General features: G+C 45.1%; 3 protein-coding genes across 4 annotated transcripts; 1 reads left to right on the top strand and 2 right to left on the bottom strand.

Annotated features, from left to right (window-relative positions):
- Window positions 1–6: 6 nt before the first annotated feature.
- ClpX (Caseinolytic protease chaperone subunit) lies at window positions 7–4,722 on the bottom strand. Of its 2 annotated transcripts, none has more exons than XM_020957891.2 (6): window positions 3,943–4,722; window positions 1,605–3,004; window positions 1,384–1,533; window positions 1,102–1,323; window positions 845–1,039; window positions 7–569 (listed from the first exon to the last, which is right to left on the bottom strand). In XM_020957891.2, the coding sequence occupies exons 1-6, from the start codon at window positions 3,998–4,000 to the stop codon at window positions 534–536; spliced, it is 2,061 nt and encodes a 686-aa protein (XP_020813550.2). In that variant the 5' UTR covers window positions 4,001–4,722; the 3' UTR covers window positions 7–533. The 2 variants fall into 2 exon arrangements, with proteins under 2 accessions (XP_020813550.2, XP_020813551.2); XM_020957892.2 differs by having other exon boundaries at window positions 7–533; window positions 3,943–4,714.
- Window positions 4,710–6,126, bottom strand: Surf6 (Surfeit locus protein 6). Its single transcript, XM_020957893.2, has 2 exons — window positions 5,682–6,126; window positions 4,710–5,627 (listed from the first exon to the last, which is right to left on the bottom strand). Exons 1-2 carry the CDS (start codon window positions 5,848–5,850, stop codon window positions 4,816–4,818), a joined length of 981 nt encoding a protein of 326 aa, XP_020813552.2. The 5' UTR covers window positions 5,851–6,126; the 3' UTR covers window positions 4,710–4,815.
- A 21-nt stretch (window positions 6,127–6,147) lies between these two features.
- On the top strand, window positions 6,148–14,792 carry RhoGAP92B (Rho GTPase activating protein at 92B). The gene is given in 6 exon segments (XM_020957975.2): window positions 6,148–6,419; window positions 6,679–6,953; window positions 9,956–10,131; window positions 12,272–13,238; window positions 13,808–14,532; window positions 14,534–14,792. Coding segments are annotated over 6 exon segments (2,262 nt in total). The 5' UTR covers window positions 6,148–6,369; the 3' UTR covers window positions 14,603–14,792.
- The last annotated feature ends 889 nt before the right edge of the window (window positions 14,793–15,681 follow it).

Below are 15,681 nucleotides of genomic sequence, written 5' to 3'. Positions count from 1 at the left end.
ATACAATTTATATTTTTTAATTTTTTTCGTTTTTTTTTATTAATTCTTTTTTGTTTTTTTTTTTCAAAATTGATTTCTCAACTTAAAGTAGTTAAAAGTAGAACTTGCTGCTCAGGTTTGTCGTCATTATAACGCTACCAGAACTCATTTAGAAACTCATTTTAGACTATGCAAAATTTGCCTAAATATATGTTTACGTTTGTATTTATATAATTGGTATATGCAAGAGAGGATCCTAGCGCCCAGAGGTACAGACCTCGACCACATCCCTGCCAACATTGCAGATTTCCGATCTTAAGTGTTTTGGGTATTTTAAAAAAAAACATGTGGCTTTTATTAAATGGAACCAACTCTTTAGGATTGGTCACTCTGCTTACTACTGTGTTGGGCTAAAAAGATTGCGCTGCTCGTCGATTATGAATCACAGATGCATATAGGTTTGAGGATGTTGCATACACAAAAATACACGGGGAGCTTTCTTTCATTCATTCCTCATCGGGCATATTTTACAGATTGATGGGGCTTGAGGGGAGCTACGACGAACCAACCAAGTTATCAGTCAAACCAAACTAAAGGATATATGTCGTGTTAGAATAGGTAGATTCAAAGATATATGAACGAGTAAGAATGGGGAAGGTTGAATAGTATTTTGGGAAGAAGAGGCAATTATTTGAAAGCTAGCAATAGAAAAGAATGAACAAGCTAAAGAGAAAATTTAAGACAAAAAGGTCTAAAGAGAAGATAGGTTTCTGTTTGTTGAAGTTTTGGATTGGTTTCTGTGTTTTGCTTGGCTTTGGATGTGGGTATCGGTATCGGTATCTCTGATCTACTGTTTTAGTCGTACTTTCTCACTATCCTCAAAGTTCTTATCATTATCGTTTGTGGTCTCCGTGTCAGCGGTAACGGTCCCAGATGCCGGGGCGTCCGCTTCGCGGCTGTATTCGGGCGTTGATGTGCCCTGAACGTAATCGGCGGTTATGTGAACACCTCGAATGTCTGATCCCGGCACTATGAACATTGGATCCAGAAGTAGTTGCTCCTGTGACGGGTTAAGAAAAAAGTTTTAAAACTAAGCCAAAGGGTCAGGAATCTCTTGTTTACCATTATGGAGCGCAGACCGCGTGCTCCTGTATGCCTCTCCATCGCCAGCTGGGCTATCGACTTGACCGCATCCTCTGTGAAGGTAAGGTCCACATCGTCGAGACCGAGCAGTGCCTTGTACTGTGGCACCAGGGCATTGCGCGGCTCCGTCAGGATACGGACCAGCATGTTAATGTTCAAACTATGGAAGGGTACAATTACCGGGAAACGGCCAACGAATTCCTGAAACACAAGACAAGATTATTGGTAAATCTAATACTGTATCATCACTTGCCTACTTACCGGTATCATGCCAAACTCAACGAGATCACGAGCCTGCACCTTGGTCAGGCATTTATCACGCTCCTCCTGATCGTTGTCCATGGGACTGGCGACTGCCTGAGCTGCTCGACGACCAGATCCGCTAGTTGAGGGCATGCCAAAACCCAAATACTAGAAAAGTAAAGGTTATAAAGATTGTTAGGATATGTGATGTTAGCTTCTGTCGATGATTTTTCCCTTACCTTCTCGTTAAGACGACGCGCGATAAGCCTATCCAGTCCTGTGTACGCGCCGGAGGCCACAAACAGAATGTTTGTGGTGTCTACCTGGACGGTCTCCCCTCGCAACTTGCGCGGCGAGTTGCGTTCTGGCACATTGACCACTGTCCCCTCGAGCATCTTGAGCATGCCCTGCTGGACACCCTCGCCACCGACGTCACGCAGTTGGTGGATTCCAGGAACAGCACCGATCTTATCCACCTCGTCCAGGAAGACGATGCCCGTTTGGGCACGCTCCACATTATAGTTGGCGTCCTGCAGTAGCTTAGAGATGACACTCTCGATGTCTTCGCCCACGTAGCCGGCCTGTGTCAGCGTGGTGCAGTCACAGATGGCAAAGGGCACGTCCAGACAGCGGGCGATCGTCTGAGCTATCAGAGTTTTGCCAGATCCCGTTGGGCCCAGCATGATAATGTTGCTCTTTTCCAGCTTAACATCATTGGACTGACGATCCAGGATCTCGGAGCCGGGACGGTTGTCGCCGCCGCCTCCTCGCGAGTTACTGGATGAGGATCCACTTAATCCGCTGCCCAGTCCGGGACCACCCATGCCGCCGCCCAAGCCCATTTGGGCGGGCGCCTTGGGGGGCAACTCACTGCCGGGTGTACTGTTCAGCGTGTGACCGATTCCGGTGATGTGCAGCAGGTCGGGTCGGGGAATACCATCCAGACCACCACCGCCGGAGCCACCAGACGCTCCGCTTCCCTGCTGATTCAACTGGGGCAGGTTGTGATGGATGCGCTTGTAATGGTTATAGACGGCAACCGCCAGCACTTTCTTGGCAAAATCCTGCCCCACCACATGCTTGTCCAAGTACTCCATGATCTTCTGGGGCGGCGGTGGCGGTTTGCGGTGGTTCTTGGGTTCATCCTTGGTGCGCTGCTTGGTCTCGACCTCGGAGAGCACAACGAAGAAGTAGTTGCACTTGGCGCACTTTACGAACCGCGTCGAACTAACGAACGTCTCGACCTGAGTGCACGCACTGCCGCACTTGGGGCACGACAGGAACTTGTCAGATCCACCTCCAGGTGGATCTCCGCTGTTAGTCGTGCTCGCTCCGGACCCCGATCCACTAGGACTTTTGTTGGAACCACCACCAGACGCACTGGTACTGCTATCGCTTCCTGTGGCGCTCCCACTGCCGCTGGCTCCGTCTCCCATATCATCAGTGGATCGTGTGGTGGCGTTCGTGATGTCAATGTAGGCGGGTATCGCCACCGCAGGCTCTAGCCTTACCAGTCGGCTGATGGCACAGTTCGAAGTGGCCAGGTGAAAGCGTCGCACACCCCAGATGCTGACCTCCGAGTTTGAAGTGCCCAGGATGACACATCTTGCTGTTCTCTGTGTCTGACCGACTGCGCTTCCTGAGAGCATAAAAAAATAAATTAAATTAAAACTCTCATGCTTATCAGAGTAGGGAACCTGAGCATGGATCCCAATTGAGGACAAAGCGAATAATGGAAGCAGCGAACCCGCCGCCGGGGTTAATGTTTCCTCTCCCAAGCACAGAGTGATATTAAACTGATAATTACAGGGTCTCTCGGGAGAGAAAATGCTCACTAGATTGGACAACAAAAAGGTAACAAATAAAGGCCAAGGGCAATTAGCATCTTCCGATATCATCAATGACTTGTCACTTTTAAAACTGCTACTACGTTTCTCCCAGTGCAGCTTTTATTGGCGTAACTTCCGCCGCTCCGCTTTCCTAACCTGCAGGTCGACAAATATAATAACCAACAGTTACTGGCCATTAAAAATGTGTAAAACAATTGCTCCGTCAGAGACATGAAAAAATAGTGAAAAATCCATTGCGTCAGAGTGGCAATCGCAATAATTAAGCTAGCTGGCCGTTCGGGCCCCTTATAAAACCAATTCAAGTTCAGTTTGACCAGCAACGCATGACGCCTCTCTGATTGGGAAGACGCTGACGAAGTCGGTGTGGACGTCCAATCAGATGTATATGTGATCGAACCCCCTTTCAAAGACGCCTCTGGTTGCCGTTGACCGCGAGCAGCTTTGATATCGAAAGAAGACGACCTTCACTCAGTGTTTTGGTTCGAACTAGACAAAAATTTACAATTTAGCGAGAGGCAGCAGCTACAGCTAAGCAAGGCTGATAAGCCAAATGGGAATGAGATCGGGAAACTGTTTTGCCAGTTGGGTTTTCGTGGTGTTGTTGATTCGCGGCGGCTACGTGACGCTGGCGCAGCAAATGACGCAGTTACGTATGCGATTTGCACAACAACAATGGGAGCAATAACAAAAAAAGTGGCCAAAAGTAACGCCAGCAGAGTGCACTTACCCTTCGACCAGATACTGTATTTGGGGCCCAGCAGGATGATCCGCCGCACCATGCTCATGGTGGCTGCTGCTCCTCCCTCGCCTCCTTCTCTTCCCCTGCTCCGCTACTCCTCCTCCGTGTATTTCTTCCTTCCTTTACTTCTCAGCTGGCCGCTTCAGTGCTCCTCTCTGCTTCTTGCTGCTCTTCCGATCTGCAAAGTTATTGTTATGGCTGCAGTCTGTGTTGCTCAGCTGGGGTTGCCTTGAAGTTCGTTGCTCGGATTCACCTTTGCAGTGCGAAATGCGTCGCAATTAGGCTGCTTTTCCGCCTGCCGTGCGCTTATTTTCAGTGGAAAATGGGGGAATAGATTGCGCTCTGCACGTAATTTGTGTGGCTGTGTGCGTGCTGTGTCTCTCGTTGCTTTTGCTCTTCTCTCGTCCAGCTATGCTTCTTCTTGCCGATGCCGCAGTCGCACGGAGTCGTAAGCCTCTTGGTTAATCACCTAAATTAATTTATTTGCAACCGCAACTCGCGACTTTTTGGCAGAAATATTGAAGTTTTGGTAAAATCTCAGCAACGTCTTCGCAATTACACGACAGCAATCGATAGTTTTTATCGACAACAGCTGTTTGGTCTCCTCCTCTTGTGGTGCACAGTGGAACGGATTACGCCGCACAGTGAAGCAAACACCAAACAGCGGACAGAAAACTATAAATTTTGGTCTATGAGGAAATTTGGTAAATGGCCGAGACCGAGAATTTCCAAATCAAAAGGATGACTATGGGGAATTTTCAAAAGATTACTCTTTTTTTTACAGTAATCTGAGTTGATTTTCAACGTGGATATTCAACTTAGATATTACACAGGATTTTAAACTTAATGCTAAAAGTCGAATTAGTAGCCGGGTATGATGCGACCCTTCTTGCTGGCCGTTTTCAGCTTTTTGTTGCGCTTGTCTTTGCTGCGCTTGTCGAGGTTCTCCTGGCGCTTCTTCTGCCGCTTCTGGATGTCGTGCTCCACCTTCTGCTTGCGCTCGGTCCACTTGGTCTTGGCCTTCTTCTTTTCCACTCGCCGCTTCTTAATGGCCTTTTGCAGCAGCTTTGTGTCGTCCTTGACCTTCTTGCCCTCGACCTTGTCGAAGGCCTTGCGCCAAGCGATGTCTGTCTGTATTTCGGCCGCCTTATCCGCTTCTCCCTGCTCACGCAGCTCTGTAAGGTGCTTCTTGGTGTCTCGCAGCTTCTTCAGGATCTCCTTGGGGTTCTGGTGCGACTTCTTGGTCTTGCCACCCGGATTGGCGGCAAAGTCCACCTTGGAGTAGACTATCTTGGCCTCCTGGTTGTACACCGGCTGAACCTTAACGGGTTGTATTTGTGCCTTGGTGTCCTCCGAGTCCGCGTCCTGCTCGGTCTTCACCACGCCGTTCTTAAGTTTCTGGTGCTTAACATTCTCGTTCTTCAGATTTTTGGCCGAGGAGAGGAGCAGTTTCTGGACGCCCTTGCTGCGCTTCAGCTTCTTGGCCTCTCGTCGCTTCTGTTGGCGCTCAGTGGTAGGGCCTTTTTTCTGACGCAGCTTGTTTTTGATGGACGCGATTCGCTCGTCTACATCCTCGTCGTCGGAACCTTCTACTTCTTGTTTGTGTTTTTGGACTTTCTTGTGGGCAGATTTATTGTTGTCCGGGAGCAGGTAATCCTCGTAGGTGTCTTCATCTACAAGGACAAAGGTTTAGTGACTTAGTAAATGGTTATAATTAATGTTTTTACCTTCTTTCTTCGAGTAGGGCACTTTGTGAATGGTCAGCAGGTTGAGAATCCGCTGGTGAAACCTTTTGGTGACGGCTAACAGGTCTTCCTTCTTCTTTGGCTTCTGTTCCGCGTTGCGCTCATTGTCGAACTCCTCACGGAGCCGTTTAACGATCTCGGCCTGGGTCATTTTGGCCGCAAAAATAATAATAAAACTATTATTTACGAACCGCACACGTGCGTTCCAAATAGAGATGCAAGAACATCGATAGTAACATCGATGCAACGATGATTTTGCCAATTTTCTAAATTATCGATGTTATTTTACAATCGATGTAAAAGCAAAGGAAAGGTACATAAAAGGTAATATTTTTAAAATTTAAAATTATACTATATATTATTATTATATAAAAATAAACAGGGCAATTTTAATGACCGCTGGACGCGCCAAGATAAAGAAATGTGTGACCAGATCCCACACATTTTCTACAGCGTTTTGTAGGGCTTTGTTGCGGAAATTCGGTATATATTAGCGCTCCTGCTGCGGTCACATTCGGCTCACTTTTCCGTAAAACATCGTTAAAGAATGACTAATTTGCCAGTTTTAAGTATTTACTCAATGGCCAGCTAATTACACTTTGGAAACGAGCAGAAAAAGCAAAGTTTAGTTAACGTTGGAGACGCGAGCGGGAAAAGCAAAGCAGCCAAGATGAAGAGGCAGTTTGCGAAAATCAAAATTGCAGCCGAAAATCTGTCAAGGTAAGTTCAAAGGCCAGACGACGACACTGCGGCGCTGTTTGCGTGTGTGTGTGTTTGTAGACTGCGCTCCAGGCGGACGGACAGGTGTTGCCTCATCACAACAACAACAACGTAAACAGCAGCATCGCCAACAAATGCAACAAAAGCAGCAACGCGACAAAAACAAGACGAATAGCAGCTGCTGCAATGACAACAACAATAACAACAACTGGCCGAGTGATGACCTAACGGCAACCCCTCTTCCCTACACTCTCCGCAGGTCGACAAAATCGGATTGCAAAGATTCGGAGCTGGAGACGATCGAGCGGCAGGTGGACAGATACCGAGACACCATCGAGAAGATCGTTCGGAAGCTGCCGGCACTGAGTGGCAGCGGCAACAGCAGCAGCAGCAGTGTCAATGGCCAGGTGAGCAGCGAGGAGCAGGACAAGCGGACCAAGAAAAACAGCCACTACAAGATTGCCCAGGCGCTGGACGAGTCCGCCAAGGAGCTGCCCAAGGATATGCCGCTGCAGAAGGTCCTCGCCAATTGTGGTTAGTTATCGGGTATCGGGAAGTGCGTTTGTGATTGTGCGAGTGCGAGTATGCGAGTGATTGTGATTGTGGCGTGCGCGTGTGTGTGTGTGTGGGTAACATGCCGTTCGACTGATAAGAGGCACAGTGGGCTCCAAATCCGATAATCGCTGCCAGACATGCACATATGCATACGTATGGGTTTTCACCTCCATTTCGGTTTGGTTCGCATTTGTGGGCAATGGAGAATACTCGCGGATGACTGTGTCACGGGCTTGCGTGTCTGTGAGTTTGTCTGCCTATGTGTTTGCGGCCTCGCCTTGTCGCTTGGCCTTGTGGCATTTACATTTCTCAACATCCACATCAACATGAGCAGCAACAACAACAATAACCATATTGACAGCGGTTTTAATATACAGTCAAAATTAGATAACTGAAACCATCAACAAAAAGATTAAGTAAATAGTAAAACTACATTTTCAAAGATAGATTTTGTCTAGAAATGTGCAAAAATTTTACATTTTGGGCATAAGCATTGATGCTTTTCCATACCTATCATAAAATTTGTCTAAATATCTATTTCGATATATTTTATATATCTTTTCAAAACTTAACTAATTTCCTAAATCAGTGAAAATTCATTAAAAAAATGCTTAAATATTTGTTTAATATTCTGGCTTATCTCTTAGCTTTCAGATCTATATATAATTCGAGTTATCAAGACCTCAGACAATAGCATTTTCTTCTAGTTAGGGTTCGCATTATCGAACTGCGTCTGTAGGGAGACCCCACTGTCGGCCTGAGCTCTTTTTTTTAATGATTATTATAATTTTTATTATGAATTATTCGCTGCTTTCTTTTCAACCCGCTGTTCGCATTCGTATTGGTTATACTTTTTTTGCGGTTTCGGCATTATCTATTTATATACTTTTTGTTTTGCCAGCTCGTTGGCCCGCCCCCACTTGCGCCCGCTTTTATTGCCCTTTTCTTATGCGATTTACTTTGCATTTCATTTAAATTTGTTACACATCCGTCGCTCACGAAATAGGATAATAACAAAGAAGCGTAAACGGCGATAATTATGCTGGCCCAAAGTAAAAGTAAAAGTCTGAGCCGAATTCATGCATCATCGTCATGATCAGGCTTCCATCAGCTGCGTCTTTGCTCTCCTACTCCTCCTCCACCTCCACCTTCAGCGATCTTCTCATTAATTTTGTGGGCGCTCCCCCTGGTCCGTATTACTCATTCCGTTTTTTGTTATTATTTTTTTTTGTGTATTGTTTCCATTCGCCGCTTGCCATTCTCGAGCACTTCGCATTCCACATACTCGCAGATGCGTGTGCGTCAATTGCAATTTGGATGCAATTGCCATTCCCAGTGGCCCCTTCGGTTGCAGTTCCAGTTGCAGATGCAGATCCAGCTGCAGATGCAGTGGTTCAAGAGCAGCCGGGGTTGTTGTGTAACCGTTGCCATACCAGGGATCTCCGTGCCGTGCCAAACCCCCGGTTGCTCCACTTCCCCACGTTCCTGATTAGACACGAACGTCTCCCCATGCATATTATTACGGGCACAGTGTGAACGTGTGTCCATGGGTTAAGTGTGAGAGCTCGGCTTGAACGCCTGGGGAATTATAATTGGGTCAATCTGGGGAAATCAATAATGGCCAGCATGGCAAAGCTCTAAAAAGTTAATTTTCTATCAATCTTGCTATTGCAGTTAAAAAAATTAATTTATTTCTGACGTTAACTCAGTAAAAGGTAGTTTTTATACCCTTGTAGGGTATTATAATTTTAGTCAGGAGCTCTCTAAAATTTATATATATTCTATTTATATATATGTTATAAGGTTCCGATCGAAAACTGCAGGGGTATACTTACTTCGGCTTTCTATCTTGTTTTTAACTCAAATTATGATGAAGTAAAAGGTAGAATGTGTATAGTTAACAAGGTCTTTCCGGATACTTCCATATATAATTTATATAATATAACATAATATAAAATATGTACCCTTAAGAGTACTTAAAATGTACCCAATATAAGGGGGTTTCCCTTTTTAGTTGGTAAGTTAGTATTGGACCAAACATTTCACTTTACCCATAAACTAACATTAAAAAAACACCTTATCTAGATCCCAGAAAATAGATTATTCATGTTAAAATGTTTTTCTTCTACAATTGACCTTGTGACTTATATAATTGTTAGTCATGATCACCTATAGTTACATAAATTGTTTAGACCAATCTCTACAAGTGCTCCAACTGAAAATTACCTCACTAAACAGAGATTTTTGTCGCCCATGTAATGGCCATAATAACTGAGCGATATCATCTCTCTTTTAGCCCACTGTGCGCCCTTTGCAACTTTTATTGTTTGCCACGATGCGCTTCAATTCAGCTCCGTATTCCACTGGCAAAGGGTGAGCGAAAAGCGAGCATATCTTGAACGTTATACTCCAGTGCCGTTGCCGCCGCCTCCGACGACGTCTTCTTCGTCTTGGGCACTCCTCCCTCTTCGCCTCCATGGCGGATTCAGCTGTCGAGCCTCAAGTCTCAGGGCACTCAACACAATTATCACAATTTTGCTTACTCAGCTCGTCAACCTATTCGGCAGTCACCTCCCCCTTTCGAGTCTGCCTCCCAATCTTGTCCCGCATCTAAGCTGAGCAACTCCAACAACTGGAAACCGGCACGCCAACATCTTTGCAGCTACCGCTTGGCGATAAGGTCTTAAATAAGCACTGACTTCCTCACTTGCGGGCGGAATAGCGACAAACACACTGAAAACTCTTAGTAGTTCCTCCAAGATTACTAACCTTAATGCGTGTTTCTAAATTTAAATACAAAATTCGAAAGTATTTGGGAAAATAATCTCTTGATTTTCGACTATAGCAATTAGAATTTCCATTTGTTTAATTGTTCTTAAAGCTTATCATTCAACATTTCACACTGTGGGGTAATTACGTGTCCAAGTTTCCATTAAACACTTGCTTAAGTACTCATTTCTCCATGTGTTTGGCATTTACAGGAGAGCTGGAGAAGACGATGGCCGAGTGCATCATCGAGAGCGAGTTGGAGACGGAGACCAGGGTGGTGCGGCGACTGAAAAACATTTTGGACAAGGAAATCCAGGAGATCTCGACGCTCAAGCGCAATGTATCGCGCACTCTGCAGGAATACACCTCGCTGAAGCGTAGTTATGAGGTGAGTGCGGATCATAAATCTAGCTGGGATTATCCATTAACTGAATGGCAGTGAGTAATGCTGGATTTCCGTTTTCACCAAAAACTTTTGCGCTCGCGATGACAATGGGAGATTGTTAAATTAATTAAGGAGCTTGGCTGAAATAATATCCCCGAAAAGCTACCTCCGCTGGTCAAGTTGTCTCTGATTAACGAACAATAACAACCACAGCCGTCGGTAGTGGTTGTTTCCTCTCAAGGAAATGGCACTGTGTTTCTTTTGATATTTGTTTGTAATCATTTCTAGTTTGATAGCAAACAAACAAGAATCAAATCGACTCAAACCGACTTCAGGCTTCAAGTAAAGTTCTTACAATGAAGTAACTTGATAGGCGGTTCCCAGAATAAAGTGTCATATATAACGACGTAGACAAATCCAATACACTTTTCCAATCAAAGCCGAACCACTGTGTCGAGGCGGATGCCAAGAAGCGCCTGGCAAAAGAAGCAATCAATTTTTAATTTCCATTTATTATTATTTCTATTGCCATGGCTTTATCTTACGCCAGTTTCTATTGTTTGTTGGCCACCAATCCGTATTTGTTGCTTACCGTTTTTTTATGATTCGTAGACGATTGTTGCCTTATCGCTAGCCTGGAGTGGGATGATATGGAGTGGCTCGGGATGAACGGCGTTTTTGGTGTTCCAATTTCTTGACACCCAATTGGTTCTGGCCATTGGAGACTCTACTACAAACAGTTAGAGCCGGTTATCCGAACACAAAAAGTTACTCTTGGAGTTTTATTGTTTTCGTGTTTTCTTCTCTCGATTTTTTTTTGCTTGCTTGCTTGCTTTTTTTTGTATTTTATTTTGCTTTCCGTTTTATATTGTACAAATCACGACTATGGCGTTTCAAGCCCATATCGAGCCAGTGGTCTCTGTCCGCGCTGTCTGTTTAAGGTGTCGGAAGACGTTCATTGACTTGGCGGCGGTGGTGGCAGCAGTGACATCATAATTGAAATGGATGCCCTGCAATCGCTGACCAGCCGAAGTTATTTACACTCCCCCGGGTATAGGGTAATCTTATCGCCGTCAGCTTGCCATAATTCGCTAATCAGGTGCTCTCGTGTTTGGGTGCTCTGTTCTAATTGCAATCCCTGACACGGATCCAAACTGAAAACAATACATATATGCACAACGGAGCTGCCTTTGGAAGTGCTAACTTTGGTGCCCGGAATGTGCCACTTGTAGTGTGATGTAGGTCACCGAGAGGTTGCTCCGGCCTCATGGAGATGATGATGTGACTCACAATCGTAGTCTCGAACTATTCAATACAATTCGCGAGGGCAGGAGTAGATATTGATAATGAGCTGGATGCCATTGTCTTCTGGATGGCGGAGATAGTGTCGTCGTAACTTGTCGTTTTGTCACGATTTGTTTATTTTTAGCTACATTATGATACGGGCAAAGATGATGATGAATGCCAGCAGTAAATTGTTTACACAAAACGCACAGCTGGCAATGCTGTTGTAAACAAAAAACTTGTATTGTACAATATATGCATGGCTCAATTTAGTACTGGATTTAGTGAGTTTGCCATATTAAAAGATGTATGGGACATTTCCTTGTCACAATATGATATAATTCCACCGATTGAATCACTATTTGTTTATTTATTTTTCTCCCAAAGATCAAGGTCTGATATATTTAGACGCTGAGATACGTTTGTTTGTTTCCTAAATTCCCTCGCATTTAATCTTAAATACTCTTTCACATAGTTCAATAGCACTTCTTATCGGAACAGTGTTTTATAAACTCCTTTGTGAGTCAAAAGCGGTGTCACCATAGTCAGTGGCCCCAATGCAACGCGCGTGTGTGTTCTGAATCCCATATTTCACCCATTGTCCGGCTCGAAACAAAGACCTTGATGGGAGCCGTAACAGCTGAGGTCGTTCTATTTTGAGATGGCCGCAAATCATCCATCCGACAACTTCTCCCTTCTAGTCATTGGGAAAACTATTTCCAGTAGTGGGTGTTGCGGCAGATAAGATATTTCACGTGCTTGAACTTTGGGCTATTTGGACTATGACGATTTCCATGGCATTGCCGCCGCTTATCTGTCATTCGCTAATCAGTGCTCTGTTCTCTCGTTCTCCCCGTAGGCGGCAATCCGGCTGGAGGAGCCGGCGTCCAAGGTGAACCACATCAAGAGCCAGCAGGAGGAGTGCGAACTGAAGCTGGAGAAGGAGCGAGATGCCTGGGCGGCCCAGATGCTAGAGCTGATAGCCAAAGAGGACGAGATCGTGAGCTGCATCCGCGACTATGTGCTTAACCAAAGAAACTACCACGAGCGGGCACTGCAGCATGTGAACGCCTCGCTGGCCCGCATTCAAGACACCATTCAGGGCACGGAGAAGTCCCGCTTTGGCACTTCGCTCAAGGAGCATCTGACATCCACCAACCGCGAGATCTCTTACATCGTTGAGTTGTGCTGTTGCTGCCTGCTAGAGCACGGCCTGGAGGAGGAGGGCCTATTGCGCGTGGGCTGTGCCAGCACCAAGCTGCGCCGCATGAAGCACGCCCTGGAGGCGCAGCACGTGAAGACCCCGTTGCCGCTGGACTACCAGGATCCCCATGTCATTGGCTCCATACTCAAGCTCTACCTGCGCGAGCTGCCCGAGCCGCTGCTTACCTATGGCCTGTACAAGGACTTTATCCGGATTGCCGAGCGGCAGAACGAGTCCGAGCGCAAGACGGAGATCAAGGCCATTCTGGGCAAGCTGCCCAAGGAAAACTATGTCAACCTGCGCTACCTCACCCGCTTCCTGGCCCACGTCCAGCAGCGCTCCGTGCACAACAAGATGAGCTCCCAGAACCTGGCCATCGTCATGTCACCGAACATGCTCTGGCCGCGTATCGACAAGAGCAGCAACGCTCCGGCCGACTACATCGGACAGGTGAACAGTTCCTCGGCGGCCAATATAATTGTAGAGATGTTGATCAGTCAGTGGGATTACTTCTTCACCGGCGATGTCGAGTTCTATCTGACGCTACAAAAGCAAAAACTCTTTGTCGAAGGCAAAAGCAAGTCCAATTCCTCCAACGAAAACCTGGACAGAAACGATAGTGGTAAGTATACTGCACAGTCGGAGTTCTATAGCTCCAGAGAATACCTGCCTAATACAGTATTCGACTTGTGAATTTCCAAGTCTACTTAAATTTCGTTACATTTTCAACAAATGAAAAATAAGAAAAACCTGCCTCGTAAGCTATTATTAAATGTCTTCCGTCTATTGATTAATTCTATTTAAATTAATGCCTTATAATTTGATACCTTTTGTGCAATAATAAAGTTTCAAGTTGAATTAAAATTAATCAAAACTATTCCTTGAAGCAGAGTTTGCAAATAACAGTCCCAGTCATATTTATGTACGTAAAATCGATGTTTTTCTGTACCATTCTCTCTTATATAATGATATTGAAAGGGTGTAACTTTAGGTAAGAACTATTAACCAGCGCTTAAATTTAAAAGAAATTACGACAAAACAGATCAACTGTTATTTACAAAGTCTGCGTGGAAGTGATTTCTGCCAATGGGAGAATGTATCACCTCATCCGTTTGCAAGCTCGTCTACTGTCCCATTCTTTTGCCTTCACTTAATTCATTACCTAATATTAACCTGGGCCATCCCTTGCAGAAGTCATGGAGAGTCCTCGCTACGGCACCTTGAGGCGTCAGAAAGCCAATGCTCCATCGCCGCCAACCACCAATGGCAATGGAACGAGCATCATGACCACATCACAAACGTCGCATCGCCCGCATGCCAAGGAACTATTCCCGCAGCAACAGCCGCCGGCGGAGAAGCAGCAGGAGAAGCCCGTCAAGCCGCCGCTACCAAATCTGCCGCAGTTCCAGTCAACCGCCGTCAGTGGGCCCATGCATACGCAGCTCGAGCCACTGCCCCCGCCACCTGTGACACCCGCCAAGCCTGTGCCGATGACAAGAACACAGTTCTTTGGTCTGGATAACTTGCCTTCTCCTACGGCTGATCGCAAGAGCACCGATAGCATTGGTAGCTTTAAACTAAAGCCAGATGTGCCGCAGAAACCGCAGCTGCCCAAGAGGCCGGTGGTACTAGGCGTTGGTGCGACCAAAGTAGATGGGAAGAGCGACGACGAGGGTGCCATAACGCCCACCCAGGCGACAATCGATAATGGCAATGGCTGTGTCCGCTACAAAACGGAAAACTTTCTGGATAAACTGCGCCAGGAGACCAGTGACACGAACGGAACGCGGGAGGAGGTGCCAGCGGCCAAGGAGAGCAACCACAACAGCGAGACGCAGCCGTCTGCCGTTACGGAGACACAACAACAGCAGCCACAAGCGCAACCTCAGGCTACGACTCCGATCTCGCCGAACTCGATTTCATACGCCCAAGAGGCCAACGGTGCCAGCACCGCCGCCTCCCACAAATCGCAAGCTCTCGGATTAGAGGCAGTCGTGGAAGGAAGTCAGAGTCACTAGGTGTTACTGTTTACTCGTTAAGACTTGAACGCACAGTAATCTATATATATATATATATTTAAATGATCCTTGCGGTTAAAAGAGGAGACGTTGTGCATTATAGAGCAAAGAGCCTCGTGTGTATTCTGCATTTGTATTTTTGCCTTGTCAATAAGCAATCTAATTTGTACGAGTTTAGCCATATAACATTTATCAAGCGATATCCACATACATATATGTACGCATATATATATATATATATATACATAGTCTGTAGTAGGCCACCGTAACTCAATTGTCGAAATTGGATTTGTTAGCGCCCAAAACTGAGCGAGCTCTCAATTGTTAATCCTTATTTAAAAGGTTGTGATACATCAGAAAGGTTTGTGTTTCCTTAATTTTGTTTTGCAACGCATTTTCATCGAAATTTCATTGTGATTTCTCTTAATTAATATTATTATGATTTCGTTAAAGGCGTAAAGTACGCATGCTGATGCTCCATTCTGAATTCGGGCTGACACAGAACTATTTCCAATGTATTCGTTTGATTTATTCAAATCACCAAGTATGATTATTATCATTTATGATGTACTATATATATTTTGTATCTTTGCTTTATTAATTTGTAATGCAACTATTATTATTTTTATTTAATAATAAATCTTATGTATGAAGCATTGTTGTGTATATAGAATATACATTAAAAAAATAACATGAGTATAATTTTACCAGAGAAGAATTTTCTGTCTTTGTTTGTTAATGTTTATTTTGTTAGGTAATTATTAGAGAAAAATGTTTGATATCATTTAATTCAAAAACATCGATGTATCGATCTTTACTGATATCACTAGTAACAACATTTAAATAGTCGGGGCAAACTAACCACGTGGATCTCTTGCACAAATTGGTAATAATGATAAAGACCTCTTGGAATCAAAAGATTAAACTATCTGCAGGAAATTCAACTGAATTGTGCCATAATAATGAATACCTGAATACAGATAATGATTTGTAGAAAAGAAACCTACCATTACTACCTAACTATAACTATCATATCTGCCTAAATAT

The sequence above is a fragment of the Drosophila serrata genome, unplaced genomic scaffold, assembly GCF_035046125.1.
Source record: "Drosophila serrata isolate PLE 108 unplaced genomic scaffold, ASM3504612v1 contig_241, whole genome shotgun sequence".
Taxonomy (NCBI): domain Eukaryota; kingdom Metazoa; phylum Arthropoda; class Insecta; order Diptera; family Drosophilidae; genus Drosophila; species Drosophila serrata.
Note: the sequence above shows the minus strand (reverse complement) of the source record. Positions and strands in the feature narration are given on the sequence as shown.